The sequence below is a fragment of the Phascolarctos cinereus genome, unplaced genomic scaffold, assembly GCF_003287225.1.
Source record: "Phascolarctos cinereus isolate Bilbo 61053 unplaced genomic scaffold, phaCin_HiC Scaffold_3;HRSCAF=262, whole genome shotgun sequence".
NCBI classification, from domain to species: domain Eukaryota; kingdom Metazoa; phylum Chordata; class Mammalia; order Diprotodontia; family Phascolarctidae; genus Phascolarctos; species Phascolarctos cinereus.
This window is the reverse complement of record NW_027555736.1, coordinates 210575366-210594375: the sequence shown is the minus strand read 5'-3', so window position 1 is coordinate 210594375 and position 19010 is coordinate 210575366. Positions and strand designations below refer to the sequence as shown.

Below are 19010 nucleotides of genomic sequence, written 5' to 3'. Positions count from 1 at the left end.
CTGCAGAGTTATTTGAAATGTATAATTGCAGTTCACCAATGGAGGAGACAAGGAAAAATAGTGCTTTTTTTCATATCTGTTGAATAAATTGCTAGGCTTCAAACTGAAAATTTATTTCTCCCATAATTTTCATTTATGTAACTCTCCAGATTTACATGTATAGGGACTGTAGTGATAAACTTCAAAGTTTCCTGGCACTAACATTCTACATTTCTTCCTTTTCTTTGCTATGACCTTTGAAGGAAATGGTCAAAAGGACTAGATTGGTCAAGATGAAACACATACTAGCCCATGTATGTATATGCTCTATCCTGATCATATTTGTCATCATAAGATTTAATGGAAAACATTAGTATTCCTGTGATCAAGGCACCAGTCCTACCAAGGTCAGTAGCCTAGGTCATGAATTCAAATCAAATCTTTTTTTTTTAGGCCAGGCCTATGGTTTCATTGGTGAGAAACTCTGGCAGCATGGTGCAGCAGATAGGGCACCAAATTTGGAGTTAGAAAGAACTAAGTTCAAATCCTGCCTCAGATACTGGATGACCATAGGCAACACATTCTTTGTGCTTTAATGCCTCCGTTTTCCCATTTGTAAAAGGAGGGAATTAGACTCAATGACCTCTAAATATGTTATCTTTATTGGAACCTCATCTGCCAATGTAGGCAATTTGTAGTACTACAGAGCTGCCTAGGTCCCTGAGAGGTTAAGAGAATTGTCCAGAGTCACCCAACCAATATGCGACATCAGAGACATGTGAACCCAGGCCTTCCTCTCTCTGAGACCAACTCTCTATGCACTGTGCCATGACTGGGCAGTAATGCTAAAGGCTTGGGGCATAAAGATGAAAAAAAATTATATAGATCTTGCTCTCAAGGAGAAGAGAATGCCACTTTTTTTAAAAAATCACATTAAATGTGATCCAAAGTAAAATACAACAAAGGCAGGGGAAAGATCCAATCAAAGGACTAGGAGAAAATGGGAAGAAGGAAATATTTTTAGTCTAAGGCTTCCTCGATGAGATGCCACCAGAGCTGGGCCTTAAAGAAAGAGAAGGATTTTAAAGAGATTCAATTCCATTCAATAACAAGCATTTATTAATCACCTACTGTGTATAAGGCATTATACTAATAATAATAGCTAACATTTACATAGCACGCATTTTGTGCCAGACACTGTGCTAAGAGCTTTATAATTATTATCTCATTCAATCCTCAAAATAACCCTAGGAGGTAAGTGCTATTATTAATCCCATTTTACAGATGAAGAAACTAAGGTAAACAAAAGTTAAATGACTTGCCCAGAGTCACACAACTAGTCAGTAGCTGAGACTAGATTTGAATTCAAGTCTTCCTGACTCCAGTCCCAGTACTCTATCCAATGTATTCCCTAGATACTAGGCTGCAGGAAAAAAGAAGAAAGGAAAAAAGAAAGAGCGAGAAGGAAAGAAGGATTGAAGGAAGGAAAAAGAAAAGGAGAAGGAAGGAAGGAAGGAAGGAAGGAAGGAAGGAAGGAAGGAAGGAAGGAAGGAAGGAAGGAAGGAAGGAAGGAAGGAAGGAAGGAAGGAAGGAAAAAAATTTATCCTTAATATCAAAGAGTTTATATTCCACTGGTGTGAGAGATTTAAGACGTACAGAGGTAGCACATTTTGAATACAGTTCTTAGGGTCATGAGATATAGAACCATTCACTCTTATGGTTATAAGTCAATTGCTGAAATTACTGAAAAAGGTAGCAAAGTTTCCTGGAGGTCAATATATGACAGAGTCAATGATAGAGACAGTGTCATACAAACAGATGGTATGAATTCCAGAGGAGAGATTTTGTAAAGGTGGCTGAGCAAGCATCTGAAAGTAGCAAGGAGTATATCAGTGCCTCCTCCTAGGCTTGTGAGTTACTGGGCACAAGAACGGATGATCAGCATTGGGGAGAATGACGAGGGATGTGGGATTTCTTTAGGGGAAAACCAGAGATGTTCAGAGTCAGCTGCCAAAATGAACAAGGGCCATCAGTTTGACACCCCTGGTTCCAATCACCAAAGTTTCTCGAAGTTTCAACGGCTTTTTAAGACAAATAGAAGCTCAGCCCTGAGGGCTTAGTTCTATCCTGGCTGGATCTGAAGGGTCCCTGATGGCCTCTGACCAGGACATGGCTTTCAGGTTAGATGTATACCATATACTCCCAAATGCTATCCAAACCAGATTAAAATGTAATTGGGAAATATTTAACAAAATGAATAAAAATATAATAAAACATAGATAATATTACATTTAAAAACTAAGTTAATCTGTGACCCAGAGAGGTCTTTATGTACAGATTAGTTGCCCATTTCTACTTGAGTTTGACACCACAGGTCTGAGCAATTGACTTCTCTGGGTTGTTATCTCCAGGTTTCAAAGCACTCTGTTTCATTAACCCTTCCTCCTAATCCCCCTATCCATTCCCAGAAGACCTTTCATAATTCTAATTTCATCCTGACCTTTCTATCTGAATTCATGGTGATGCACTCAGCTTTCCTGTTTATTCAATCAATTAGCAAGTTATTAATCACCAGCTATGTGCTAGGCACTGCATTAGGTGCTGGGGATGTAACTGCAAAGAACTGAAAAATCTTTACTCTCAAAGAGCTTATAGTCCACCCATTCACAATTGTCTTACCCATAGGACCTAAAACCTTGGGACTGCAGATCAAACACTTGGCAGTGCATCAGCCTGAGTTCATGCCATTAACCAGGTGGCTCAGAGGGAACAGAGAAAATCCCATGCACAGCAAACAACAAAAATATCTATTCCCCCTTACCTTAAGGGATAGACAAACTTAGGCACATGGAGTTCTGTATGCTAAAAATTTTAAACCTGACACTATACCAGAGATTTCTGTTTCAAACATCTCAGCCACATTTAATCCTTCAGAGCTGAATTTACAAATTATTAACATAGAGGTGAAGCAAACTATAAAATGGGCATACCTATTATTCCCAGCTTTTAACAATATAACCAGAGTCGATGGATAAAAGTTAAGGGAAGATGAATTTCAACACAGCATAAGTAAATATTTCATAATAACTGGAAGTGTCTAAAGATGAAATAAGTTAACTCATAAGATAGTGAGTTCTCCATCACTGGAGGTATTCAAGGAGAGCTTTGTCAGATATATTATAGATAAGATACATACACTTCATTGACTGCTCATCAATTCTTGCTTTAGGTTGGACTTGGACTAGATGACTGCTAAGGTAATGCTCTGTTTGGTAATTCAATAATGTTAGGATTCACAATGAATCATGCTTCATCAATGACATATCTGCTTTTCTGAGATTACCTAGAACCATCAGAATAAAGATAAGTCTCATCCATAGTCTTAAAATGCAAATGCTCTTAATTAAGTTTGAAAATAAATTATGTGGATCCATTGTCCTCTTTGAAATCCACAGACCTCACATCTAACTATCACAGTTTTTTGTTAATTTTGACAGAGGCAGCATTCATTTCACAAGGAGCAGTCAAGTGAAGCACTTTCTGCCAGGCTAAGTAATACACACCTTGGCTTATTTTAACCCTTAAGTCTAAGTTTAAAATGGAATCGAGAAATGAAAATAACATTAGTTTTCTACACTGTCAGTAAGATATAACTGCTGAAAACTATTAACACTGTGTGATATTCAAATCATGAAATCATAAGATCTTAGCTCCTGAGTTGGAAAGGACCTTAGAGGCCAACTCCCTCACTTTACTGATAAAGAAACCGAGACCCAGAGACTAAGTAACTTGCCCAAGGACAGACAAGTTGGAAGCATCATTGCTAGAATATGAACCCAAGTCCTCTGACTCCAGAGTCAGTGCCTTGAGTTACTTATCTCTCTGTGCCTGATTTCATCATCTATAAAAGAGATAATAATACTTCCGTAACATACCTCACAGGGTTGTTGTAGGGAGAAAAAAAAAACCTTTCCAAAATTGGTAGCAATATACAAGGTGCTCCAAAAGTCTCAGTCATAAGACTGAGTTGTCATTAATATAAGTTGTCATTAATGATAATAAGAGCAAATGAGATAGTGTGCATTAGCTCTTTGGCTTAAGACACTACATAAGCATAGAAAAGTCTGTATTAGCCAAAACTTTCGACTAAACATAATTTTCCTCAAATCTTTGGAAAAATAACAAACTGATATTGAGAAAAAGTAGGAGGCCTGCCTTTAATAAAATAAACTTTGTTCAGGAGCCTCCATCAATAAATCAGTCAACATTCATTAGGCTCACAGTAGGCTGTGTGCCCGACACTGTCCTAAATGCTGAGGAGACGCAAGCGCGTGCACACACATACACACACACACACACACACACACACACACACACACACACAGGCAAAAGTCCTTGCCCTCCAGGAGTTCGCAATCTAATGTAAGAGACAACATGTAAACAAATATATACAAAAAGGCTTGACCAAGGATAGGTTGGCCATTATTAAATTTTCAATGTAAGGATTTATACCTCAGAAATCAGCAATTGCTATAAATTAGGGTTTGATTTATTATCTTGCTAATTGTCTAGACTTAAGAAAGTGTTAACAAATGCAGATTAAATTTAAAAGTATGTATGCCTACATCCTCTCCTCCCTACACCTCACCCAAGCCAGCTATTTAGCATTTACCAGGACACCCCTGGACTTGACAAACAACAAGTCTGCTACATCGATTTGCCACAAATATTGGTCCAAGAGAGTTAACAAAAAAAGGCAAGGAGCTGAGGATCTGACTTCAAAAAAGTGTGGAGAGCAAGGAGAATTGTTCATGATCAGCATAGGTTGTGAAATGTTGGTCTTTTTGTTCAATACCAAGAACAGCTATGTATGCACAAAGTGACAAATGCTTTCCAAGCTGAAGAAGAAGGTAAATAGAGTCAAGGAATTTATCTCTACTGTCCATATTATCAGAGAGAATGAAGTGTTTTCTGAAAGAACAGACCTTCGGGGAGAAAACAACAGAGAAAAGAGATGTAAAACAAGTAGAAGGGGAGGATTCTGGGAAGATGGCAGAATAGGTCACAAAACTCCAAGTTCTCCAGATTTTCTCCACAAACAAGACAAAATAGTGCCTCAGGCTGAATGCAGAGTGACAAAAATAAACAAGAACGGCGGTTGTCCAGAGACAACTGGAGAAGATCCTAAGAAGGGTCCCAGGACAGAGGGTTAGCCCAGATGAAATGTAAACACCACCAGGTGAGCTCTGCTGAAACAGCAAGAGGTAAGCCCTGGGGCTAGCTGGGTTGGGAGGTAGCCACCTCCAGGATGATGTGAAGAGTCAGGGGTCTGAGTGGAGGAAGATTGAGGGAGCCAAAGGATGCCTTAAGGGATGCCAGGCCCAGCTATGCTGCCAAAACGTGGTGCTGGGCAAGAAGGAACTAGCATATGCTCAGTGAGTACAGAAGCAGAGGGTATGGATGCTGCTGGCCATGGGCCTGTAAGTACAGGACAGCTGAGTTCTTGATATCAGTTCCAGGCCACAGGGGAGAAATGAAGGTCATAATCACTGGAGGGTTCTCAGGGAGCAAGAGTATTTCCAGCATAGTGTGCCAGGGGGTCCTAGCTGTGGCTTAGAGTGGGAAAGGAATACAGAGGCTGGGCCCAGGACAAATCTCAAAAAATAACAGCAAGAAGGACCTGAAGCCAGAGAGGCACCATCTCCATACCCCAGGATTAGAGGTGATTATAATAACAAGCTGCTAAAATTTTGTTTTAAGTGAGCAAGTAAAGGAGAAAGAACTGGACCATTGACAGCTACTATGGGAATAGAGAAGACTGGGGTTTGTTTTCAGAGGAGGATACTGAAGCAAAAAAAAAAAAAAAAGCCTGTTCTACTCCAAAGAATAATGTCAATGGTCACTTGCCCAAAAAAAATATCATGGAAGAACTCAAAAGAGACTTCAAAAATCAAATAAGAGAGATTGAGGAAATTTTTTTGAAAGTAAGAACAATCCAAGAAAAACAAGATTATGAAAAGAAAGTCAACCACCTGGAAAAGGAGATCCAGAATCTTAAGGAAGAAAACAACTTCATGAAAATTAGAATTGGGCAAAGGGAAGCCAAAGAGGTTGTAAGAGACCAAGAAATAATAAAACAAATATAAAGAATGAAAAATGGAAGAGAATGTGAAACATCTTATAAGAAAAACAACTGATGTGAAGAACAGATCAAGAAGAGAAAACATGAGGCAGCTAGCTGGCACAGTGGATAAAGCACTGACCCTGGGATCAGGAGGACCTGAGTTCAAATCCAGCCTCAGGCACATGATGCTTACTAGCTGTGTGACCCTAGGCAAGTCACTTAACCTTGATTGCCTCACCAAAGAGAGAGAGAGAGAGAGAGAGAGAGAGAGAGAAGAGAGAGAGAGAGAGAACATGAGTAATCAAACTACCTGAAAGCTATGATCAAAAAAAGAATCTCAAAACAATAATACAAGTAAAAAAGGAAACTGCCCTGAAGTGTTAGAACAAAAGGGAAACATAGTACTAGAAAAAATCCACTAACCACCATCTGAAAGAGATCCTCAGAGGAAAACCTGCAGGAATACCATAGCCAAATTCTGAAACCCCCAGGTTAGGAAGAAAACATTATGAGTAACAAGAAAAAAAATAATTCAAATATGGCAGAGCCACAATTAGAATTACACAAGACCTAGCAGCAGTTACAGTAAAAGATCACAGATCTTTGAACACTATATATGGAAGAGCAAAAGAAATATGGTTACAGCCAAAAATAGCATACCCAGCAAAGTTAAGTATAATCCTGAATGAAAAAAAAAGGATATTCAATGAATTGACAGACTTTCAGGATTTTGTTGCAAAAAGACCAGAAGTTACAGAAAATTTGACACACAAGATCCAAGAGAAATATAAGATAAACATCAAAGACTCAATAAGGGACCCAGTGAGGACAAATTGTTTACTTGGAAATGTAAACCATATGTCTAAGATTGTCATTAGTAATTGGGTAATTTGAAAGAAAGAGTGAGGTACAGCTCATGTGATGTGGCATGATATGATATGATGTGACCCTAAAAAGCAAAATGATGTAGGAAAAGGTAAAAAGAGTATCTCATACAGATGAGGTGTGAGAGGAAGAACTGATACTGAGGAATTAAATGGGGAGGAGGGTGGGTAGTTCTGGAACCCTGCTCTCATAGGGAATGGGTTATATATCCCTATCTAGAAAGGTATGACAGTCTTCTAAATTCAGAAAGAAATAAGCGGGTAAGGGGATAAGAAGGGGGGAGAGTATAAGGGGAAAATAGTAAATAGGATAAGAGGATGGCACAGAAAGGTGTGTAGCTTCATGGGAATGGGATAAAGAGGGAACAACATACATATTTAGAAGGGTATACAAAATCTTCTAAATTCAGAAAGAAATAGGAGGATAAGGGGATAGATAGGGTGGAAAGAGAGGATAAAGGAAGGATTCTTGGGGAGGGGGTGAGTTAAAGAATAGGAGGGCAAGGTAGTGGATAGAAATAAAGTTGAGTGTATATGTATATATGTGTATGTTTATGGATATCTATGTATATGTGTGTAGGTGTCCATACTTAATTGTAGCCTTGGGTGGGGATAAAGATGGACAGCTTTGAAAATAATGTGTAATATTCATTATATAGGTTTTCTTGAAATGGAAATTTATTGCTGTATATTGAATCCTCTCTTATGTTCTGCTGTGTATATACCAATGTTTTTTTTTCTTATTTTGTATTTAAAATTTAAAATAAACTTTAAAAATAAAATAGAAAAAACTGGTAGAAGGATGTTGAGAATGTGGAAGGTAGAAGAATGTGACTTAAACAAGGACAAATAAACATTTGGAGTTAAGAAAAGGGAATGAGGCCTTTCCCAAACACCTTCCCATTCCACCTCCAGAGGAACTAAATCATCTCAGTAGGAAAAAAATTTTAAGCTCTAAGAAACAGTGATGTGTTTCCACAAATGCCAGTAAGTGAGAAATTGCCTAATAATGGTCAGAAGAAGAAATGAATAATAATATTTGGTGATTCCCTGCTGATAAGATCCATGCCATATACAATAGACTATAGGATGTGACAGAAAAAAATCAGAAGATCTGTATCCACTTCTGGTTATCCCCTACATGAATCAGTTCCAATGATCATGTAGGGAAAAATTATATTACCAGAAGAAACCAATAAAGCATTGCTAAGAATCATGAAGTCTTGGGTAAAGAACTAAAGAATTCAAGGGCATAAATGATGTTTTCATCACTACTATCTATTGAAGGTAAGGGACTTATAAGAAAAGATCTTATGAATAGCGGGTCCCCCATGCCTGCAACGCTCTCCCTATTTTTCTCTGCCTCCCAGAATCCCTATTTGCCATCTCATACTACCTCCCACATGATTCTTTTCCTGATTTTTCAAATTTGTTCTTGTTCTCCCTCATCCCCCTCTTCAAAATTATTTTGTATTTACTAATCTTTGTACATGTTATATACTGCAATGAGAAATAATTATTGAGCTGTTTGTTTTTGCTTTGAGCAGGGATGTGATGTGGCCAGGACTCTGTGTTAAGATCCTATTATCTATGGTCTAAGATTAATCTGGTAATACTACATAGGATAGATATTATATAATTGTTTTGCATTCTTAGAACCTAGCACAATGCCTAAATATATGCTTATTTGTTTTTATTTAAAATCATTCTTTATTTCTTTAAAAATATTTTATTGGTATACTTTGTTTTTATGTTGTCTTTATTTCTGAATATATTTTTCCTTTCTATGCAGCAAGCCATCTCTTCTAAGAAAAAAAAAGTAGTTAGGATACCATAACAATGGCCTAGGCAAGAGGCCATCAGAACCTGATGAACAAAATAGACACTAACACCCATGTTGCTTCATGAGAGACAGTATCCTGTAGCTGAAAGGGCATGAGAAATCAGGAGATCCAGATTCTAGGTCTGGCTCTGCCACCAACTCATTGTGTGATCTTGGGCATGACAACAATTCAATAAACATTCATGTGTGAAGTTCTGTGCTGGCTAGGTAGGTAGGATAAAGAGATGAAGAAAAGACAGGATCATAGCTTTAAAGCTGAAAGGAAGCTTAGAGTCCCTCAAGTCACATTTTACAGATGAAGAAACTGAGTCCCTGAGAGATTCGTGACCCCAAAGTCACAAGGCTGGTAAGCATCAGGGATGGAGAGAGGGAGATTTCAAACCCGAGTTTCCTACACACTAATCCAGCATTCTATCTAATACATTATGCTGTCTATCCTCAAGGATCTTAGAGTAGGCAAGCAGCATCCATTCCTTGGTTTTGATCTCTTCATCTGTAAAATTAAGGTATTGCCCTAGATTATCTCTAAGATCCCTTCCATCTTGAAGATCCTATGATTATATGATGCCTAAAGGCTATACCAGGTCCTCCCAACACACACACACACACACACACATACACACACACACACACACACACACACACACACATACACACCTCTCTCTTTCACAATACAGTATGAGTGTGTTCCTAGATAACCAAGAAAAGACTAACTTCCTCTATCCTGATGTCCATCCTACAAAATCTACTTTACTACTAGACACCCTCAAGGAATACAATGATAGATTTTGTTTTGCTCATGCTAGACCCAGGATTTTCTCCTCCTGTGCAATTGATCTTACAAAGCTGCCTGGGGCATTGAAGGGATAAGTGATTTTTCATATCCAATTGAGCCCTTTCAGGAGAGCAGGGCAGTCTTATTTCTGTTTTGTATCCACAGAACCTAGCACAGTAACTGAATATACTTTTGTTTGTTTTTATTTGAAATCATTATTTCTTTTTTTTAAAAAATTAGTTTTTATTGGTATCTTGTGTTTTCTATCATCTTCATTTCTGAATGGAGAGTTATTTCTGTACTACCAACTCTACAAAGTTGATGTGAGAATCAAATGAGATAACAGGTATAAAATACTCTGCAAACCATAAATTGTTTTGTAGCTATTTACAAAATAATTAGAGCAGTATTATAGGAGGAAAATAATCATATTCAATGATAATAGAGCCTAGAAAAATATTTACCTCAAAATAAATCAAGGAGCACTAGTAATTTGTGACAGGAAAAAACTCAGTTCAGGTCATTGGGCAGAAAGAATTAGACTTGCACTCTACGAAGCACTGGGAGACATGGCAGGAGAAGGGTCAACTCAATGCCGAGGTACAAGAATGGGGTGAGGAATGTGGAGTGGGATTTGTAGGAGGTCGGAAACCAACATTATTTTCAACAACACACTAGGCCTTGTCAGGATCACAGCAAAAGACAGAATCAAATCCTGACATAGAATCATGTAAGGAGAAGATAGAAACTGGCCAAGGCCAGAACACACAATGGACCACCAGGAAACTGAGACAGAAGATAGGTACTTAGGCACACGGCAGAGCCTAATACAAGATGCTTCATCTGAATTGTCAATAAGAATAGCATCCAGAATACATGGGGGAGCAGGGCAGAGGCTGGGGGAGAATCAAATCTTCCCAAAATGCCTGAGAAGACTGGCAAGAGCACATGATCTAAATCTAAAAACTGAGGCTGGAAGCACGACTAAACAGAAGAAAACAAGAAACAAAGTGAAAAAAATTATGGACCAAAAGAAGTCTAAGAGGTAAACCCAGAAAAAGACTACAGCTAGCAAGAAAAAAATGGGAGGAAATGGTTTAGCCACAATGACTAAAAGAATGATCCAAAGACATGAAGCAAGAGATAATAAGTAAAAGAGAAAGGAACTGAGAGTTCCTGAGAAAAACTGAAAGGAGCATAAAAAAGCTTAGAACGGATAACAGAAAAACTTACTCAAGTGGTGGACTCCCTGAAAAAATAGAATGAACCAAACAAATCAATGACTCCATGAGGCAAAATGAAATATTAGAACAAATTCAAAGATTGAAAAAAGTAAAAGAAAATGTAAAGTATCTACCCTCAAAAACAAGTGACTTGGAAAACAGGTCAAATGGGGATAGATTAAGAATCTCCAAACTTTCTAAAAGCCATGACTAAACAAAAAAATCCTATATACTGTATTTCAAAAAAAAAAATCACAGAAAATTGCCCAGATCTATTAGAACCAGAGGGAAAAGTCAAAATAGGAAGAACCTGACAATCACCTCCTAAAAGAAACCTTAAACTGAAAAACACCCAGGAATGTAGTAGCAAATATCCAGAGTTTCCAAGTCAAAGACAAAAAAAAAAAAGAAGAAGGAAACAGCCAAAAAGAAGAGTTCAAGTACCAAGGAACCACAGTTAGCATCACAAAAGACTTTACAGAACCACAAAATTTGAGAATTGCAAGGGATGTTAGTGGCCCTCTAGGGCAACCGATACGTGAAAGGAATCTCCTCTGTAACATATTAACATATAACATAAATGAAAATAAACGAAATTTTTATTTTCAGAAATTCATTGAAAACATTGGATTTAAAGTGACAAATGCTAAAGTTTAGAAAGAGAACTTTGAGGTCATATAGTCCAAATCCCTCATTTTATTGAGTCTACCAAAAACCAGGAAGGAGAACTAACTTGTCCAGCACAGCTAGGGCTCAAATGCAGATCTTCTGACTCCTAAATACAGAGCTCTTTCTACCATACCTACTGCTCTGTGCCTAATAATAAACAAAGGCAAAGCTAGTGTATTCTTGCTACTATTGGGTATGGCAAATGGCCATATGTGACCCTAATTCCACCTTTTATCCAGCGTATACTTAATTCAAAAATCTTCATATTGGCTCTCAGAACAAGAGTGCCTGAACAGGGAAATACCATTCTCTAAAGACTCACAGATTATTTGCACACAGAATTATCCTTCCTAACCTAGTAAGATACATTTCAAAAGAATACATAGAGTGACAGTAAGGGCTATGCTTTGACATTTTTTCTGCCAACACGACCCCTTTGAATACCCTTCTACAGTGTACGATAAGAATGCCTCTTTTTCAAAGAATCCAGGGCTAACCATCTAGTCTTTGCCATATTTCTCTACTAGAATAGAATAACTAATAAATGCCTCAGATCTAGGCAAAAAATATAGACCTGTCTAATCCTAGCCTAACTACCGAGACTTTGCCATGTTTCTTCACAAGAACAGAACAGCTAACAAGTGCCTCAAACCCAAGCAAAAATATGGACCTGTCTATTAACTGAACACCAAGCATATGTTTGTACAAGGGAGATCTGCTAACCCCTTTTACAGCCTTTTCGCTTCCAGATTTGCAAACATAAATGTGAGCATTTTAAAAATAGTTATCTGATAACTCCAGAGAACTTGCAGCAGGCTGGACAAAAATGCATTATTTTAACATAAGAGTAAGAGTCCTCTGAAATTTGTCCTTTTACACCACTGTTGTTCTTTAAAAAAAAAAAAATTAAACCTTTCTTTTCCCTTTCTTGCAGAGTCACATTATTTATTGGGACAGTTTAATCCAATGGAAGGAACACTTGAGTAGGAGTCAGAAAACCTGAATTCAAGTTCAGCTTCTGCCACTAGCGTACTACTTGGGCACATCACTTCACTTTTCTAGGCCTCATTTTCCTAATCTATAAATGAAGGAGTCAGCCTAGGTGATTCCCAAGGTCTCATTCAGGTCTAATATCCCATGATCTATGACTAGTTCATTTTAACTTGAGACAGAAATAACACTTACTGAACTTCATTGGTAGAGGTGAAAGATATCCATCCTAGTCAGTCCACTCTATCATCAGGTAGAAACCACTGGCCAAAGTGCAATCTCAACTAGAACATCATTATCCTTTTTTTAAAGTTCTGCTAGAAAATGATTGCCGAGAACTTGGGGGGCAAATTTAATTTTATGGATATTGAGGAAATCCATATCCTCTAAAAGAATAATAAATTTAAATTTAGGTCTGATTTTGACACCAAAGCTACTTGATGGTGCTTCACTTAATTCACCTAAGTGCAATCAAAGCCAATCTGTTCCCAAATTGCATTCATTTTGTGCTATTAAACTGTCACGTAATGGGGCTATAAACAAAATATCATAATGACTACGTAATTCCACAACCTATGTGATTGCTACCATGTCTTGGTTCAATTCAGTTAAAATTTCTCAACCATCATCATGGTGCATTTTTTCTGATCAATAGCTGATGTAGCCACTAAAAATCATAGAATGTTGGAGTTGGAATGGATTGAGAGGTCACCGTATTGAGGTTTGCCTTATATGACAGATGAGGAAACTGAAGCTCAGAGAAGGAAAGTAGTTTACCCAAGGTCATAGGGCAGGTTGGTGGACAAAGGACTAAAACTCAAGTATTCTGAGCCAGAGTGCAGTGCTCTTGTCAATATACCGTAATGACCACCCCCCTCTCTAGAACTGATTTCTTACCCCTTAAACATATGGCATAAAGGAACAAATCTGAAAGGGAAGATAGATCCGTGGTTTTCTACAAGAAGAGTAATTGATGTCATAATCTTGTCATTTCTGCCTCCACAATATTTCTTCCATTCTCTCTCCATGCATTGCTGCTTCCCTAGTTCAGGCCCTCTCTATCTAGTCACTCTATCCTAGTATTTACCTTGCATTTATTTCATTGTTATTGTTGTTTATCTTTTGTTCTCAAAAAGGACCATGCAAGGTCACCAGCCTCGCTTTCTCCTCCAGAGACACCTGCGTCCAATGGCAAGATATAGATCAGAATGACTGGAGATGGCCCTTTATTTTTGTCTATGTCCTGTAGAGGGGCAATGTGACGTGAAATACAGGCATACCTCAGAGATATTGTGGGTTCAGTTCCAAACCTCCACAATAAAGCAAATATCACAATAAAACAAGTCATAAGAATTTTTTGGATTCCAGTGTATATAAAAGTTAACGTTTAATTCAATTGGGTGTGGAAATCTGTCTTACTCCACAGGAAAATAGGGGGAGAAGGGGACAAGAGAGCAGGGGGATGATAGAGAGGACGGCAGATGGGAAAGGAGGTAATCAGAAGTAGATACTTCTGAGGAGGGACAGGGTCAAAAGAAAGAATAGAATAAATGGGAGGGCAGGATAGGATTAAAGGAAATAGAGTTAGTTTTTCACAACATGTCTACTATGGAAGTGTTTTGCATAACTGCACATGTACAACCTATATTGAGTTGCTTGCCTTTTCAATGAGGGTGGGTGGGGAGGGAGGAAGAGAGAAAATTTGAAACCTAAAGTTTTAAAAGCATATGTTTAAAAAAAATGTTTTCCCATGCTACTGGGAAATAAGAAATATAGGAAATGGGGTACAGAAGTCTATCCTGCCCTACAGAAAAATAGAAGAGGAAGGGGATAAGAGAAAGGGGGAGAGACAGAAGAGAGGCCAGACTAGGGGAAGGGATATTCAGAATGCATGCCATCTTGGGGTGGGGGGAGGGGGGAGATGGGGAGAAAATTTGGAACTCAAAAACTTGTGGAAGTGAATGTTGAAAACTAAAAATAAATAAATTTATATTAAAAACAAAAACAAAAAAAGTTAATGTTTACACTATGCAGTAGTCTATTAGGTGTTCGATAGTATTATATCTAAAAAACAATGCACATATCTTTATTAAAAATACATTATTGCTTAAAAATGCTGACCATCATCTGAGCGTTTAGCTAGTTATAATCTTTCTGCTGGTAGAGGGTCTTGCCTTGATGTTAATGGCTGCTGACTGATCAGGGTGGTAGTTGCTAAAGGTTTTGGTGGCTGTGGCAATTTCTTAAAATAGGACAACAATGAAGTATGCCACATTGATTGACTCTTCCTTTCACTCAAACACTTAGAAGCCATTGTAGAGTTATTAATTGGCCTAATTTCAACATTGTTGTGTCTCAGGGAATAGGGAGACCTAAGGAGCCAGTGGGTGGAGCAGTCAAAAGACACACAATATTTTCGATTAAGTTTGCCATCTTATATGCACGTGGTTCATGTTGCCCCAAAATAGTTACAATAATAATGTCAAAGATCACTGATCGCAGATCATCATAACAGGTGTAATCATAATGAAAAAGTGTGAAATATGTCGAGAATTATGAAAATGTGACACAAAGACACGATGTGAACACATGCTATTGGGAAAATGGCACTTATGGACTTGTTCAACACAGGGTTGCCCAAAACCTTCAATCTGTAAAAACAAACAAACAAAACACCTAAATATCTATGTACGAAGTGCAAAAAAACTATGTATGCCTGCATAAAGTATATACTTGAAACCAGGAAGACTAGAATTCCTGTGCTACCATAGACATATTCTAGCTATGTGACCTTGGACAAACTTTTAACTTCTCGATGTTCTAGGCATCTCTTCTATGACTACAAATTGTGCAAAAATTGACAACCTGAATCAGAATTTCCTCACCTGGGAGTTTCCTATACAAAAAAAATTAAAAAACCCAACCACCACCAGGTTCTCTTCCTCATTTTTTTATTCTGTATATACTTATTTAGATACGTAGTCTTCCTCACAAGAACACAAGCTCCCAGAAATGTTTTCATTTTTACCTTTGTATCTCCAGCACAGTACCTGGCCCATTAATTGACTGGTTGGTTGTTTATTCAAGCAAAAAAGTGATCAAGAAGCCATTTTTAGTTTAGTTTAGCCAAACAATGGTAAAAAAAAAAAGTTTTCATGAAAACCTGTACCACTGATCTACCAGTTTTCCCCTCCTTATGACCATCTGTTTCCACTTCAGTCCTCTGAAAATTTTGAATGCTAGAAAACTGAGTTCCCCAGGAATTTATACCCACAGTGTCCCTGATAGACCTTTGCCACTGGATCCACCACGTTGCTTAAGCCATGTCCCTTGTTTGTGAGCAAAGAAGGCTCTGCTTGCCCTCTTCCCTTAACTCCTTAAAATAGAAAACCACCACACCCATTCACCTTCACTTCATTTACAAGTGAGTAAATAAATGAAGGGCAGCTAGGTGGCTCAGTGGATAGAAGGCTGGGCCTGGAGTCAGGAAGACTCATCTTCCTAAAATCAAATCTGGCCTCAGACACTGTCTAACTGTGTGACCTTGGGCAAGTCATTTAACCCTATTTGCCTCAGTTTCCTCATCTGTAAAATGAGCTGGAGAAGGAAATAGAAAACCACTCCAGTATCTTTGCCAAAGAAACCCCAAATGGGGTCACAAGGAGTCAGACACAACTGAAAACAACTGAACAACAACAAAAGAATGAAAGCTGTGTAGGACAAAACTGTTACTGGCAATGTTGGGCCCTAGAGAAAGAATACAAAATCACCTTAAATAAGTATCAGTAAATGCTCCCTCAAATCATTCAGAAGAGGGAAACTGCTGGACACTGGAAATCTACTACTGTGCAAGCCACTTCCTAGGTTGAAGCAAGAAAGAGTAAGACCAGAGAAGAGTTTTTCTGGCATATAGCCACAGCCCATGAGTAGGGAGGAAGTAGGGAGGGGAAAGGAGAGGAAGGAATAGAAGTAATGATACAATCTATTGCCTTCCTAGTTTAATTATTGATTCTTGCTAATTAGTTTTTCTGTTGCTGAAGAAGTTAAGGTGCTATCAAAGGGTAAACAAAATTTAAAACTACACATTAAAGTTTTGAGCCTTCTAATCTCAGTGCCCTAAGGAAAAGGGCTATTCATCCAACTGTAGTTACCTCTCTGGGGCATGCCACTGCAGAAAAGTTACCTACCTATGGCCTAGCATTTATTTCCCCACCAGGCTCACCTTTGGTGAGATAGATAGATTAGATAGATAGATAGATAGATAGATAGATAGATAGATAGATAGATAGATAGATAAATAGATAGATAGACATATAGATAGATGTATGTATGCATATATGTGTATGTATGTGTATATTTACAAGCATGTATACACATGTATACATACATATATACAAAATATATATTTGTTTCTATATAATAACATCTAATTCTATATTAATGTTTATATTAAAAAGAGTTGATGTGCTATGATTGTATGCTATGTGTTATATATTATATACTATGATGTATTAATATTTATATAAATACATTAATTTATACATGTATACACACATGTTGCTGGATGAATGTAAGCATCCCACTTAAAGTCTGTTTCTGAATATATAAGATGGAATATCTACCTACTCCACTGAGTGACTAGTCAATAAATATTTATTTAGCACCTACCATGTGAGATACTATCAGAATTCAACTGTGTTTATTAGTATTGTATGAACATACAAGACATTGATTGTCCATATATGTATTTCCATTTCTAGGGTAGATTTGGAGATCAGTTGCTAGGTTTCCTGATTATTAAGCTTCTAGAGGAGTTAGTGTAAAGAAAGTAATATCACTTCCCCAATAGTCAACCAGCTCATGAGACATTTGTTGAAGAGATGATTGTTTTTTCTTTTTTACCTCCCTTCTGGAGAAAAGTGGAAATGTACTTTTACATGGTGGGAAAAACAAACAAGAAGAAGCCAGCTCTGCTGCACAAACCAAACACAAAATTAGACCTGGAATACGAACTAATTGTCTAGATTGTGTCATCTTTCAGACTTCCCTTGGAAAACTACTAAAAAGCATTCTTGACGCAAAACTGGACATATGGCTTTAACTTGTTCTGCTCCCACACTAATCACTTAGGAGAAGATTAAACATCTGTATGCTAATTTCAGTGACAGTTTCCCATACTTATCAAGCACAAATGCGTTTTCACCCTTTCCCTCTTGGGCTGAAGAAGCATTTTCCAACCTTAGTAGTAGCACTTGCTGAGTACACATTTCCTTTTCACGCCCCACCCTATCTCCTCTTTCCTGAGTGGAGTAGGAGAGGTAATCAACCTTAGCAGAACGGTAATCACTGCTCCAACAGTAATAAGATTGAGTCAAGACTTGGAAAGGTCCCTTTGGGTTCCATTATTTAACGTGCCCTGAGCAGTGAGCCATCCCTGAGGAAGATGTTACAGCAGGTTTCTTTATCCCTGCTTGCTGCCAGGATACCTTTCCCACCGAGGACACCCTAGGCAGGCAACCACATCTGACTCCAAGTAAGTATACCACCCATTTACCAGAGAGACAAAGATCACCAGAAACAAAGGAGCCACACAGAAATTTTTTAAATAATATATATTAACAGTCATTATTATATACTTTGCTGCATTTCATTCAACTAGCCCTCTGTATCTCTGACTAATTCATCCATAAAATATATTTTTCAACCCTAGAACTTAAAATACATATAATAGTAGTGTCGATTTTCAGAATGAATACCCTCCTGCCTCCTTCCCCCACCTGCTCGGCAATTCCCAAGAGCATTTCCAAGCTTAAGGACACACACTGACAAGAGCAAGATTCCTTCCACTCACGGAGCAGGGCACATGGAGAAAAGATTACTCCAAATCCGCATGCTGTCACCAATTACTAGGAAAGAGAGAGGAGTTGTGGATGGGGGAGTGAAAAGTAAGCAACACCAACCTTGAGGATCCCAGTTCACCTGTTTTCTTGGAGTCTCGATTGGAAATTTCATTGCTCCGTTGACCGAAAAGCGAGAGAATATGAAATAAAGTCCCCAACTTCTCTGCCTCGGTGCTGCAGTCCAACGAATTAATTTCAAATGATAGGAGAGACTAGACTGATTTGGCTCAGCAACCTCAGGGAAAGCCCACCAAGAAAAAATATATACTCTAAGAAGGGACGGGAGAAGGACTTATTATTTTAGTTGTATTTGTGTGGAAGGCAGCTGCACCCTGGGTGGAATCACAAGTAAGATCTGCAGGGGAATTGTTGGAGAGGAAGACCCCAGTAAGATTAGCCAGGCTGATCCAAAATGTGATCCCGTCAGGTGCGAGGTTCTGCAGCCCAGATGGTCTAGTCCATGTGCTGAGAGGGTAGTGAGAGGGAGAAGCCCACTGCAGTATTACTACACACATCGAAGGCGTGTGAGCACACGTCAGCCTGGCATACTGACTAGCACAAATGCAGTCCGCACTCACCCCTTCCTTCTCCACTACTACACCCACGGCACATCTAAACTACAC

At 38.3% G+C, this 19010-nt stretch overlaps 1 protein-coding gene across 1 annotated transcript in view; it reads right to left on the bottom strand.

The window, feature by feature from the left end:
* The window catches only part of KCNK10 (potassium two pore domain channel subfamily K member 10), a 184966-nt gene extending 166467 nt beyond the window's left edge, over positions 1 to 18499 (bottom strand). The window contains exon 1 of the mRNA XM_021000330.2: positions 18448 to 18499. Within this exon, the coding sequence (XP_020855989.1) occupies positions 18448 to 18499 (52 nt within the window). The remainder of the gene's footprint in view (positions 1 to 18447) is intronic.
* Between the last annotated feature and the right edge of the window lie 511 nt (positions 18500 to 19010).